Genomic DNA, 14,168 nt, shown 5'->3' on the forward strand with positions numbered 1-14,168 from the left:
TATTTCCATATTATTATCATTTCGAATCTACGATGTATTCAGTGGAAGACTTTTAGTTTGAAACTGACGCCCGCAAGCGGAAGCCGGAAGTTGGTGTTGAGGAATGTTCATGTTAGAAAGTGGAAGCGAAAAGCGTTAGCGAGAGCTGCTCGAATTGAAAACAGCTTGGTTTATTAAATCTGATCAGGATGATTGAGATGTTGATCAATATGTGAGAGTCAGATGGAAAACATGCTGATCAAACACATCAGAGTGAGTAATGTCATCTCAGCACACACAGGATTTAACGTTAACTCAGTGTTTTTACTTTTACCGATTATAATCTGATGATGATGATAATCGAAGTGTTTTCGTTGTTTGTTTTAATTTTTCGTGTTTTTGGGCGATTCTGATGATCTGTTTCTTCGTTTTGTCTGTTTATATATGTCACATGGTCCATATGGATAGATAATGTCAGATTAAAGTTCATGATTTTGAGGATTTTTCTATTTAACCTTTAACCTTTCGTTTATAATGTGTTTATATTCAACGCTAATCTTTCTCTGAGTTTATTCTCATGATGTGAGTCTGATCTGATCATTGATTGTGTTATAAACACACCTTCATCATTCCTTATGGACTGTCATGTACCTTTCTGTTGTATGAATTATATTTTGCTGGTGTGTGTATATATATATATATATATATATATATATATATATATATATATATATATATATGTATACAACAGTGTTGGAGAAAGTTAATTTAAAAGTAATGCATTACAAGTATTGGGTTACTCCCTAAAAAAGTAACTAATTACGTTACTTAGTTACTTTTTATGGAAAGTAATGCGCTACGTTACTTTTGCGTTACTTTTTAAATCTGGGCAGGGCTTGCTTGTTTGTTTTTAATATAAAAACTTATATTTGTGTCAAATGTAAAAGCCTTTTCACACCAAAAGCCTCAGGCTTAGAGAAAAGTAAATTGACGTCTGTACAGTAGACCGCAGAAGAACAAATGTCAACTCTTCAGCAATAAAAAAAAAGGAAAGCAAATGTTAGATCATCTTGAGTATTTTTGCTTATTAGTATGGATGAATTGGATCATCGAAGGTCGGCAGCAAAGACATCGGTTAATAAAATGGGATTAAATACATACAGGATATTTGTATTATTTAACATACTTAATTATGCCAGGTTTGCATTGAATTTCAGTGTTTTTATTCATTTTGAAGAATACCGTATCTGTTTTTTTAGTGAGTGAGATGAATTAATGCATGTTCACATTTATTCTAGAACTAAAGGAACATCTTACTCACAATTTCTCTCAACATGAGGACAGGAGAGCTTTTAATCAATAAATGGGGGAAAGTAACAGGCGTTACTCATTTGCAAAAGTAACTCAGATATGTTCTTGTCAATTAAAAAGTAATACGTTACTTTACTAGTTACTTGGAAAAAATAATATTATTACGTGACATGCATTACTTGTAATGCATTACGCCCAACACTGTATATGTATATGTATATATATATAGTGCATTAGACTGTAAAGGTGTATATATTGTGTTTGTTGTGTTGCAGCAGCGCAGTGTCGGCCGGGCGAAGGTGGCCCATGCAGTGGTGGTGATCTTCATGGAGTTTTTCGCCTGGGGTCTCCTGACCACCCCGATGCTGATGGTGAGCGTCAAACACACCATTCTGAACCTAGACTGATTTTTAATAGTTTAATTAAGAGGGAGAATGATCTGCGCTAGAATTGACCATATGCACGGATAACTTCCTTGTTTTAGTCAAGCCAGCTCAGTCATTTTTGGTCAACTGTAGTGAGCCGTAATAGGAGTGTCCTTTGCTCGTTGTCTCTATATGATCCATTTACAATCGAAAAAAGTTTTGCTTGTCTAAGAGGACTAAACATCCCTGTATAGCGTTTTAAAAAATGACAAACATGAGTTTAAAAACATTCACGAGTAAATGGGCTAAATATGCGCCAGTCATAAAAAAAGAGCTGTGCATGAAATGATTCAGAATAAATTCAGAGTAACTAAACTAGAGCAGTAACACGTCTGTGTTAAATATAGGCTATTTAATAGCTTTCACATTCAAGATAAAGCTTAAAAGATGTAGATATTAAATTATATGAAATATTTCAGATTCATATTGAGTGCATTATTTGATTCTTATACCATAAATATTTAACTTGTTTCATTTGTAGTGAACAATAAGTATTTAAATTAAAGCTGCAAGCAGCATTGAGCGGGGTTCGAGTATTTAAGGCCTTTACGGCTTCTACACTGTTAGGGTGTTGGCCAACATGAAATATATGGCTGACACCAGAACATATCCATTATGAAGAATTCACTGACAAACAGAAACTTACATTGAAATGAAATGGTTAAACTGTTCTGTTCATTAAGCATAATTACACACACAGACAGATGCACACACATTTTACTGCACGTAAGAGATTTCTTTAATAATATAACAGGTCCTTTTAAGAGTTTATATCCCATTTTCAGGTCTCACTATAAGAAAAAATCTGGCTTAACTGTAAAAACAAATATGTCTGTATGAAGAAAATGGTAAATTTTGACAGCAGTGATCCTAGAGACAAAGTTTTTTAAAATGAGGCAATCTGTCATATGATATGAAGATATAGTGTATATGTGTGTGTATATATACACATTTTATTGTGATTTCAGTTCATTTACAATCGAAATATCATGTTTCTGACACCTTTTTAACTGTTATAGCGCCACCTATGGTCCGATCTTCATGAAACTTCACATGCTTGTTAAGGGTCATCGGGTACATTTTGTCACTAATTTTTGTAAAGTTTTGAGTTTTTGTTTAGGTTCTATAAGCTTTTGAGTATATGTGACCACGCCCCTTTTCTAAATGACCCTGTTATAGCCAACCAAAGGACAAAATTTAACATTTTTTTTATAATTATTGATCTAGAGAGTCCAGAGAATATTACTACGGTGGTTTGATGTAGATCGGGCAAAAAACCTAGGACTAGTTCGCAAAAGTAGGTTTTTAACATATTTGTGAATAATTAATGAACGATTTGATTGACAGCAATGGTTCTTGAGGCAAAGTTTCTCGGCATGAGGAGATCTATCAAACGATATGTATCTTGTGTGAATGAGTGAAACGCCGCGCGATTACAGAGCCAAAAAATTCGTTAGCGCCAACTAGTGGCCGATTTCTTTCAAAATTCTTACAGACCTTTAGGGCCATGAGTCAAACATGCCCACCGAGTTTGGTTCCGATCGACCTCCGTTAACCTTGTCAAATAGGTGCTCAAACTTCATTGGCCAATGGCGGCCATGTTTTTTGAGATACGCCAATGTCCTCATAGACACCTATGCCCCTTTGGTCCAAGTCACTGCATACCAATTTTCAAGTCGATCGGACTAACGGCTGTGTATTTATAGTCAATAATATGTTTTTTCCGTTTTATAGCGCCACCAAGTGTTCAAGCTCCGCAATTTTTTTGATTTGACCAAGGATTGAGCTTATACACATGTGTACCGAGTTTGGTGAAGATATCTCATTCCGTTCAAAAGTTATAGCCATTTTAGTAAAATTGACCCCTCACTTTCGAACGTTTTGGTGGTCCTTTACGACCGTGAGTGAAAAATTCAACTTTTTTTTGATAATTATTGATATTCAGTGTCCAGAGAATATTATTTCACTGGTTTGGTTCCGATCGGTTGAAAATCCTAGGACTAGTTCGCAAAAGTAGGTTTCGGATTCACGTCCAGTTTTCGGGGTCAATCGTGCGTCGCAGCTCAAAAATTTCGTAATACACTTTTCTTCGGCCTGACCCAAGGAACGCAACGATGTAAAGTTTTTGAGTCTACGACAAGCGGTTTACGAGATTATGGCCAAAATGTCAAAAATTTTAGTTTTTTGCGCTGTAGCGCCACCTATGGTCCGATTGGGCTGATACTTTGATAGGTTCTCCTCGATTTTTGCTCTATCTGCTGACCAAGTTTCAAGTCTCTAGCACTTACGGTTTGGGCTGCACGTTCAGTTTTACGGCAGAAAAAAAATAATAATAATAATAAATATAGCTGCAAGCAGCAATTACCGGGGTTCGAGTATTTAAGGCCTTTACGGCTTCTATACCGTTAGGGTGTTGGCCAACATAAAATATATGGTTGACACCAGAACATATCCAAACTATTGTGTTCATTAAGCATGATTACAGACACAGACAGACGCACACATATTTTGTTGCACATAAGAGATTTGTACAATAAATGATAAGTGACAACATGCTTAAGTCTTGTGTTTTTAAGATTTGATATATCATTGTCATGTTTCACTGTAATCATAATCATGTGTAATTGTCAAATATGATATATCTGTATAAATTAAGTTTTAAACTTTGGCTAAATGTGATTTGAAAAGTTATAACAGTGATTTAGTATCACTTACATATAAAGTCAAAACTACATAAAGCCATTAAACCCTACAAAGCACTGTTCTAGAAATATGTGCAAGCCCATTAGTGGTATTCTACTGCCATCTAGTGGCTATAGTTGTAATTTTGTTGAAATAGAGGTGCATTGTTTTAAGCTTTATAACTATTAAATTGCCTTTTTTTTGCCCAGTGTCCATAAACATATGCTTGTTTTGAATCATATAATACATAATTAGGTTTGTGAATTTTTGTGTTTTATTTCAGTATTTGTAGACTTTAATCTACACTAGATAAAAAGCATGTTAAGAAATGGCTCTGTTATAGCTGTCCAAATGCAAAACTTCAACATTTTTTTGATAATTATTGACTAAGAGAGTCTGGAGAATTGTACTGCACTGATTTTATTGAGTATGGGTTGAAAACCCAGAACGAGTTCACCAAAGTATGTTTTTAAAATTATCTCACGTATTAAAAGAACAGTTTGATTGACAACATTGGTCCTAGAGGCAAAGTTGTTCAGAATGAGGAGATCTATCATATGATATGAAGATATACTGTATATGTGAAGATATTGACGTTTAATTGGGTTTTTAGTTCTATATACAATAGAAATATCATGTTTTTGACACCTTTTTAACTGTTATAGCGCCACCTATGGTCCGATCGTCATGAAACTTCGCATGCTTGTTAACGGTCATCTGGAACATGTTGTCACCCATTTTTGTAAAGTTTTGAGTTTTTGTTTAGGTTTTATAGGCTTTTGGATATATATTGCCACGCCCCCTTTATTAAATGAGCCCATTATAGCCAACCAAAGGACAAAATTCAACATTTTTTTGATAATTATTGATCTAGACAGTCCAGAGAATATTACTGCAGTGGTTTGATCCAGATCGGGCGAAAAACCTAGGACTAGTTCGCAAAAGTAGGTTTTTAACATATTTGTGAATAATTAATGAACGATTTGATTGACAGCAATGGTTCTTGAGTCAAAGTTTCTCTGCATGAGGGGATCTATCAAATGATATGCATATTGTGTGGATGTGTGAAACGCCGAGCGATTACAGAGCCAAAAAATCTCGTTAGCGCCAACTAGTGGCCGATTTCTTTCAAAATTCTTACAGACCTTTAGGGCCGTGAGTCAAACATGCCCACCGAGTTTCATTCCGATCGACTTCCGTTAACCTTGTCAAATAGGTGCTCAAACTTCATTGGCCAATGGCGGCCATGTTTTTTGAGATACGCCAATGTCCTCATAGACACCTATGCCCCTTTGGTCCAAGTCACTGCATACCAATTTTCAAGTCGATCGGACTAACGGCTGCGTATTTATAGTCAATAATATGTTTTTTCCGTTTTATAGCGCCACCAAGTGTTCAAGCTCCGCAATTTTTTTGATTTTAACCAAGGATCGAGCTTATACACATGTGTACCGAGTTTGGTGAAGATATCTCATTTCGTTCAAAAGTTATAGCCATTTTAGTAAAATTGACCCCTAACTTTCGAACGTTTTGGTGACCCTTTATGACCATGAGTCAAAAATTCAACTTTTTTTTGATAATTATTGATATTCAGTGTCCAGAGAATATTCCTGCACTGGTTTGGTTCCGATCGGGTGAAAAACCTAGGACTAGTTCGCAAAAGTAGGTTTCGGCTTCACGTCCATTTTTCGGGGTCAACCGTGTGCCGCAGCTCAAAAATTCCGTAATACACTTTTGTTCGGCCTGACCCAAGGATCGCAGCGATGTAAAGTTTTTGAGTCTACGACAAGCGGTTTACGAGATTATGGCCATAATGTCAAAAATTTTAGTTTTTTGCGCTGTAGCGCCACCTATGGTCCGATTGGGCTGATACTTTGATAGGTTCTCCTCGATTTTTGCTCTATCTTTTGACCAAGTTTCAAGTCTCTAGGCCTTACGGTTTGGGCTGCACATTCAGTTTTACGGCGGAAAAATAATAATAATTAAAGCTGCAAGCAGCATTGAGCGGGGTTCGAGTATTTAAGGCCTTTACGGCTTCTATACCGTTAGGGTGTTGGCCAACACGAAATATATGGCTGACACCAGAACATACACATTACAAAGAACACACTCACAAACAGAAACATACACAGAAATGAAATGGTTAAACTATTGTGTTCATTAAGCATGATTACAGAGACAGACAGATGCACACATATTTTGTTGCACATAAGAGATTTGTACAATAAATGATAAGTGACAACATGCTTAAGTCTAGTGTTTTTAAGATTTGATATATCATTGTCATGTTTCACTATAATCATAATCATGTGTAATTGTCAAATATGATATATCTGTATAAATTAAGTTTTAAATTTGGCTAAATGTGATTTGAAAAGCTATAACAGTGATTTAGTATCACTTACATATCAATTCAAAACTACATAAAGCCATTAAACCCCACAAAGCACTGTTCTATTAACATGTGTAAGCCCATTAGTGGTATTCTACTGCCATCTAGTGGCTATAGTTGTAATTTCACAGTTTGAAATGAGATGCATTGTTTTTAAGCTTTATAACAATTACATTGCCTTTTTTGCCCAATGTCCATAAACATATGCTTGTTTTGAATCATATGATGCATGACTTTACTTAAGTTTGTGAATTTTTTTTTTTCTTTTAGTATTTGTAGACTTTTAGGTACACTAGATGAAAACCATATTATGAAAATGCCCTGTTATAGCTGTCCAAATGCAATTGTTCAATTTTTTTTGATAATTACTGACCAAGAGAGTCTGGAGAATTGTACTGCAGTGATTGTATTGACTATGGGTTCAAAACCCAGGACGAGTTCACCAAAGTATGTTTTTTAAATTATCTCACGTATTAAAAGAACAGTTTGATTGACAACAGTGGTCCTAGAGGCAAAGTTGTTCAGAATGTGGAGATGTATCATATGATATGAAGATGTAGTGTATATGTGAATATTTGGACGTTTCATTGGGTTTTTAGTTCTTTATACAATAGAAATATCATGTTTTTGACACCTTTTTAACTGTTATAGCGCCACCTATAGTCTAATCTTCATGAAACTTTGCATGCTCATTAAGAGTCATGGGGTACATGTTGTCACCAATTTTTGTAAAGTTTTGAGTTTTTGTTTAGGTTCTATAGCCTTTTGAGTGTATGTGGCCACGCCCCTTTTGTAAATGACCCTGTTATAGCCCACCAAAGGACAAAATTCCACATTTTTTTGATAATTATTGATCTAGAGAGTCCAGAGAATATTACTGCAGTGGTTTGATCGAGATCGGGCAAAAAACCTAGGACTAGTTCGCAAAAGTAGGTTTTTAACATATTTGTGAATAATTAATGAACGGTTTGATTGACAGCAATGGTTCTTGAGGCAAAATTTATTGGCATGAGGAGAGCTATCAAATGATATGAACAATGTGTGGATGTGTGAAACGTCACGCGATAACAGAGCCAAAAAATCTCGTTAGCGCCAACTAGTGGCCGATTTCTTTCAAAATTCTTACAGACCTTTAGGGCCGTGAGTCGAACATGCCCACCGAGTTTGGTTCCGATTGACCTCCGTTAACCTTGTCAAATAGGTGCTCAAACTTCATTGGCCAATGGCGGTCATGTTTTTTGAGATACGCCAATGTCCTCATAGACACTTGTGCCCCTTTGGTCCAAGTCACTGCATACCAATTTTCAAGTCGATCGGACTAACAGCTGTGTATTTATAGTCAAGAATATGTTTTTTCCGATTTATAGCGCCACCAAGTGTTCAAGCTCCGCATTTTTTTTGATTTGACCAAAGATTAAGCTTATACACATGTGTACCGAGTTTGGTGAAGATATCTCATTCCTTTCAAAAGTTATAGCCATTTTAGTAAAAGTGGCCCCTCACTTTCGAACGTTTTGGTGGCCCTTTGCAACCGTGAGTGAAAAATTCAACTTTTTTTTGATAATTATTGATATTCAGTGTCCAGAGAATATTCCTGCACTGGTTTGGTTCCGATCGGGCGAAAAACCTAGGACTAGTTCGCAAAAGTAGGTTTTGGACATAACTCAAGTTTATGGGAAAACGGGGCCTCCGGGACCCCAAATCACAGATGAGTATTTGACAATTGTCTAGACCCAGGGATTCCAAAAATGTAAATTTTTTGAGTCTACGACACACGGTTTGGGAGTTATGGTCACTTTCGCGTTTTTGGTCGCTGTAGCGCCACCTATGGTCCGATTGGGCTGATTCTTTGTGAGGTTCTCCTCGATTTTTGCTCTATCATCTGACCAAGTTTCAAGTCTCTAGCACTTACGGTTTGGGCTGCACGTTCAGTTTTACGGCAGAAAAATAATAATAATAATAATAAAAACCTTAACAATTACAATAGGGATTCAGTGCTACGCACTCGAACCCCTAAATATAGCTGCAAGCAGCAATTAACGGGGTTCGAGTATTTAAGGCCTTTATGGCTTCTACACTGGTAGGGTGTAGGCCAACATGAAATTGATGGCGGACACCAGAACATATCCATGATGAAGAGTACACTCACAAACAGAAACTTACATTGAAATGAAATGGTTAAACTGTTATGTTCATTAAGCATGATCACACACAGACAGATGCACACATATTTTGTTGCACATAAGAGTTTTGTATAATAAATAAGTAACAAAATGCTTAAAACTTGCGTTTTTAAGATTTTATATATCATTGTCATGTTTCACTGTAATCATAATCATGTGTAATTGTCAAATATGATATATCTGTATAAATTAAGTTTTAAACTTTGGCTAAATGTGATTTGAAAAGTTATAACAGTGATTTAGTATCACTAACATATAAATTCAAAACTACATAAAGCCATTAAACCCTACAAAGCACTGTTCTATTAACATGTGTAAGCCCATTAGTGGTATTCTACTGCCATCTAGTGGCTATAGTTGTAATTTTATTGAAATAGAGGTACATTGTTTGTAAGCTTTATAACTATTAAATTGCCTTTTTTTGCCCAGTGTCCATAAACATATGCTTGTTTTGAATCATATGATTCATAATTTTACTTAGGTTTGTGAATTTTTGTTTTATTTTAGTATTTGTAGACTTTAATCTACACTAGATAAAAAACATATTATGAAATGGCTCTGTTATAGCTGTCCAAATGCAAATCTTCAACATTTTTTTGATAATTATTGACTAAGAGAGTCTGGAGAATTGTACTGCACTGATTTTATTGAGTATGGGTTGAAAACCCAGGACGAGTTCATCAAAGTATGTTTTTATATTTATTTCACGTATTAAAAGAACAGTTTGATTGACAACATTGGTCCAAGAGGCAAAGTTGTTCAGAATGAGGAGATCTATCATGTGATATGAAGATATAGTGTATATGTGAAGATATTGACGTTTAATTGGGTTTTTAGGTCTATATTCAATAGAAATATCATGTTTTTGACACCTTTTTAACTGTTATAGCGCCACCTATGGTCTGATCGTCATGAATCTTTGCATGCTTGTTGAGGGTCACCTGCTACATGTTGACACCCATTTTTGTAAAGTTTTGAGTTTTTGTTTAGTTTTAATAGGCTTTTGAGTATGTGTGGTCACACCCCCTTTTCTAAATTGGGCCATTATAGCCAACCAAAGGACAAAATTCAACATTTTTTTGATAATTATTGATCTAGACAGTCCAGAGAATATTACTGCAGTGGTTTGATCCAGATCGGGTGAAAAACCTAGGACTAGTTCGCAAAAGTAGGTTTTTAACAAATGTGTGAATAATTAATGAATGATTTGATTGACAGCAATGGTTCTTGAAGCAATTTTTCTCGGCATGAGGAGATCTATCAAATGATATGCATATTGTGTGGATGTGTGAAACGCCGCGCGATTACAGAGCCAAAAAACTCGTTAGCGCCAACTAGTGGCCGATTTCTTTCAAAATTCTTGCAGACCTTTAGGGCCGTGAGTCGAACATGCTCACCGAGTTTCGTTCTGATTGACCTCCGTTAACCTTGTCAAATAGGTGCTCAAACTTCAATTGCCAATGGCGGCCATGTTTTTTGAGATACGCCAATGTCCTCATAGATACTTGTGGCCCTTTGGCCCAAGACACTGCATACCAATTTTCAAGTCGATCGGACTAACGGCTGTGTATTTATAGCTGTTTATATGTCTTCTCCGCCTTATAGCGCCACCAAGTGGACAAGCTCCGCAATTTTTTTGATTTGGCCAAAGATTCAGCTTATACACGTGTGTGTCGAGTTTGGTGAAGATATCTCATTCCATTCAAAAGTTATAGCCATTTTAGTAAAAGTGGCCCCGTCACTTTCGAACGTTTTTGTGGCCCTTTGCGACCGTGAGTCAAAAGTTCAACTTTTTTTTGATAATTATTGATATTCAGTGTCCAGAGAATATTTCTGCACTGGTTTGGTTCCGATCGGGCGAAAAACCTAGGACTAGTTCGCAAAAGTAGGTTTTGGACAAATTTCAAAATGGCGGAAAAATTTGCATACCGGAAATGAAATCGGAGATAGCCATTTTGTTTTGATTGAGCCAAGGATTCCAGTGATATAAGACACTTGAGTCTAGGACAAACGGTTTAGGAGTTATGATAGGTTTCGCGTTTCTGTTCGCTATAGCGCCACCTATGGTCCGATTGGGCTGATTCTTTGTGAGGTTCTCCTCGATTTTTGCTCTATCATCTGACCAAGTTTCAAGTCTCTAGGCCTTACGGTTTGGGCTGCCCGTTCAGTTTTACGGCAGAAAAATAATAATAATAATAATAATAATAATAATAAATATAGCTGCAAGCAGCAATTAACGGGGTTCGAGTATTTAAGGTCTTTACGGCTTCTATACTGTTAGGGTGTTGGCCAACACGAAATATATGGCTGACAGCAGAACATACACATTACAAAGAACACACTCACAAACAGAAACATACACAGAAATTAAATGGTTAAACTATTATGTTCATTAAGCATGATTACAGACACAGACAGATGCACATATTTTGTTGCACATAAGAGATTTGTACAATAAATAAGTGACAACATGCTTAAAACTTGTGTTTTTAAGATTTGATATATCATTGTCATGTTTCACTGTAATCATAATCATGTGTAATTGTCAAATATGATATATCTGTATAAATTAAGTTTTAAATTTGGCTTAATGTGATTTGAAAAGCTATAACAGTGATTTAGTATCACTTACATATCAATTCAAAACTACATAAAGCCATTAAACCATACAAAGCACTGTTCTATTAACATGTGTAAGCCCATTAGTGGTCTTCTACTGCCATCTAGTGGCTATAGTTGTAATTTTATTGAAATAGAGGTACATTGTTTGTAAGCTTTATAACTATTAAATTGCCTTTTTTTTGCCCAGTGTCCATAAACATATGCTTTTTTGAATGATATGATGCATAATTTTACTTAGGTTTGTGAAATTTTGTTTTATTTTAGTATTAGTAGACTTTAATCTACACTAGATAAAAAGCTTAGTATGAAATGGCCCTGTTATAGCTGTCCAAATGCAAATCTTTAACATTTGTTTGATAATTATTGACTAAGAGAGTCAGGAGAATTGTACTGCACTGATTTTATTGAGTATGGGTGGAAAACCCAGGACGAGTTCACTAAAGTATGTTTTCAAAATCATCTCACGTATTAAAAAAACAGTTTGATTGACAACATTGGTCCTAGAGGCAAAGTTGTTCAGAATGAGGAGATCTATCATATGATATGAATATTTAGTGTATATGTGAATATATTGATGTTTAATTGGGTTTTTAGTTGTATACACAATAGAAATATCATGTTTTTGACACATTTTTAACTGTTATAGCGCCACCTATGGTCCGATATTCATGAAACTTTGCATGCTTGTTGGGGGTCACCTGGTACATGTTGACACCCATTTTTGTAAAGTTTTGAGTTTTTGTTTAGTTTTTATAGGCTTTTGAGTATGTGTGGTCACACCCCCTTTTCTAAATTAGCCCATTATAGCCAACCAAAGGACAAAATTCAACATTTTTTTGATAATTATTGATCTAGAGAGTCCAGAGAATATTACTGCAGTGGTTTGATACAGATCGGGCGAAAAACCTAGGACTAGTTCGCAAAAGTAGGTTTTTAACATATTTGTGAATAATTAATGAAGGATTTGATTGACAGCAATGGTTCTTGAGGCAAATTTTCTTGGCATGAGGAGAGCTATCAAATGATATGAATAATTTGTGGATGTGTGAAACGTCACGCGATAACAGAGCCAAAAAATGTCGTTAGCGCCAACTAGTGGCCGATTTCTATCAAAATTCTTACAGACCTTTAGGGGCATGAATCGAACATGCCCACCGAGTTTGGTTCCGATTGACCTCCGTTAACCTTGTCAAATAGGGGCTCAAACTTCATTGGCCAATGGCGGCCATGTTTTTTGAGATACGCCAATGTCCTCATAGACCCTTGTGCCCGTTTGGTCCAAGTCACTGCATACCAATTTTCAAGTCGATCGGAACAACGGCTGTGTATTTATAGCCAAAAATATGTTTTTTCCGTCTTATAGCGCCACCAAGTGGTCAAGCTCCGCATTTTTTTTGATTTGACCAAAGAATAAGACTATACACATGTGTACCGAGTTTGGTGAAGATATCTCATTCCTTTCAAAAGTTATAGCCATTTTAGTAAAAGTGGCCCCTCACTTTCGAACGTTTTGGTGGCCCTTTGCAACCGTGAGTGAAAAATTCAACTTTTTTTCGATAATTATTGATATTCAGTGTCCAGAGAATATTCCTGCACTGGTTTGGTTCCGATCGGGCGAAAAACCTAGGACTAGTTCGCAAAAGTAGGTTTTGGACATAACTCAAGTTTATGGGAAAACGGGGCCTCCGGGACCCCAAATCACAGATGAGTATTTGACAATTGTCTAGTCCCAGGGATTCCAAAAATGTAATTTTTTTGAGTCTACGACACACGGTTTGGGAGTTATGATGACTTTCGCGTTTTAGGTCGCTGTAGCGCCACCTTTGGTCCGATTGGGGCGAGCCTATGGATCCTCCATTCTGGCCGCAGTCTCCACAATCTGACCAAGTTTCAAGTCTCTAGGCCTTACGGTTTGGGCTGCACATTCAGTTTTAGGGCAGAATAATAATAATAATAATAATAAAAATCCTAACAATTACAATAGGGATTCAGTGCTACGCACTCGAACCCCTAATAATAAAAATCCTAACAAAAACAATAGGGATTCAGTGCTACGCACTCGAACCCCTAAATATAGCTGCAAGCAGCAATTAACGGGGTTCGAGTATTTAAGGTCTTTACGGCTTCTATACTGTTAGGGTGTTTGCCAACATGAAATATATGGCTGACACCAGAACATATCCATCACGAAGAATAGACTCACAAACAGAAACATACACAGAAATGAAATGGTTAAACTATTGTGTTGATTAAGCATGATCACAGACACAGACAGAAATTTTGCACACATATTTTGTTGCACATAAGAGATTTGTACAATAAATGATAAGTGACAACATGCTTAAAACTTGTGTTTTTAAGATTTGATATATCATTGTCATGTTTCACTGTAATCATAATCATGTGTAATTGTCAAATATGATATATCTGTATAAATTAAGTTGTGATTTGAAGAGTTATAACAGTGATTTAGCATCACTTACATATAAATTCAAAACTACATAAAGCCATTAAACCCTACAAAGCACTGTTCTATTAACATATGTAAGCCCATTAGTGGTATTCTACTGCCAT

General features: G+C 35.9%; 2 protein-coding genes across 6 annotated transcripts in view; one reads left to right on the top strand and one right to left on the bottom strand.

The window, feature by feature from the left end:
* Window positions 1–14,168, bottom strand: part of LOC141286736 (leucine-rich repeat-containing protein 2-like) — a 371,513-nt gene that overhangs the window by 219,673 nt on the left and 137,672 nt on the right. The gene's annotated exons all lie outside the window — the stretch shown is intronic.
* Window positions 105–14,168, top strand: part of LOC141286695 (hippocampus abundant transcript 1 protein-like) — a 115,448-nt gene continuing 101,384 nt past the window's right edge. For 4 of the 5 annotated variants that reach the window (XR_012339329.1, XR_012339328.1, XR_012339327.1 and 1 more), the window contains exons 1-2: window positions 105–252; window positions 1,566–1,661. Coding sequence is in view for 1 of the 5 variants with exons in the window: in XM_073818775.1 (XP_073674876.1) it covers window positions 223–252; window positions 1,566–1,661 (126 nt within the window). In the remaining 4 variants the exon portion in view is untranslated. The remainder of the gene's footprint in view (window positions 253–1,565; window positions 1,662–14,168) is intronic. The other variant, XR_012339330.1, reaches the window with a different exon arrangement.

The sequence above is a fragment of the Garra rufa genome, chromosome 15, assembly GCF_049309525.1.
Source record: "Garra rufa chromosome 15, GarRuf1.0, whole genome shotgun sequence".
Lineage (NCBI taxonomy): Eukaryota > Metazoa > Chordata > Actinopteri > Cypriniformes > Cyprinidae > Garra > Garra rufa.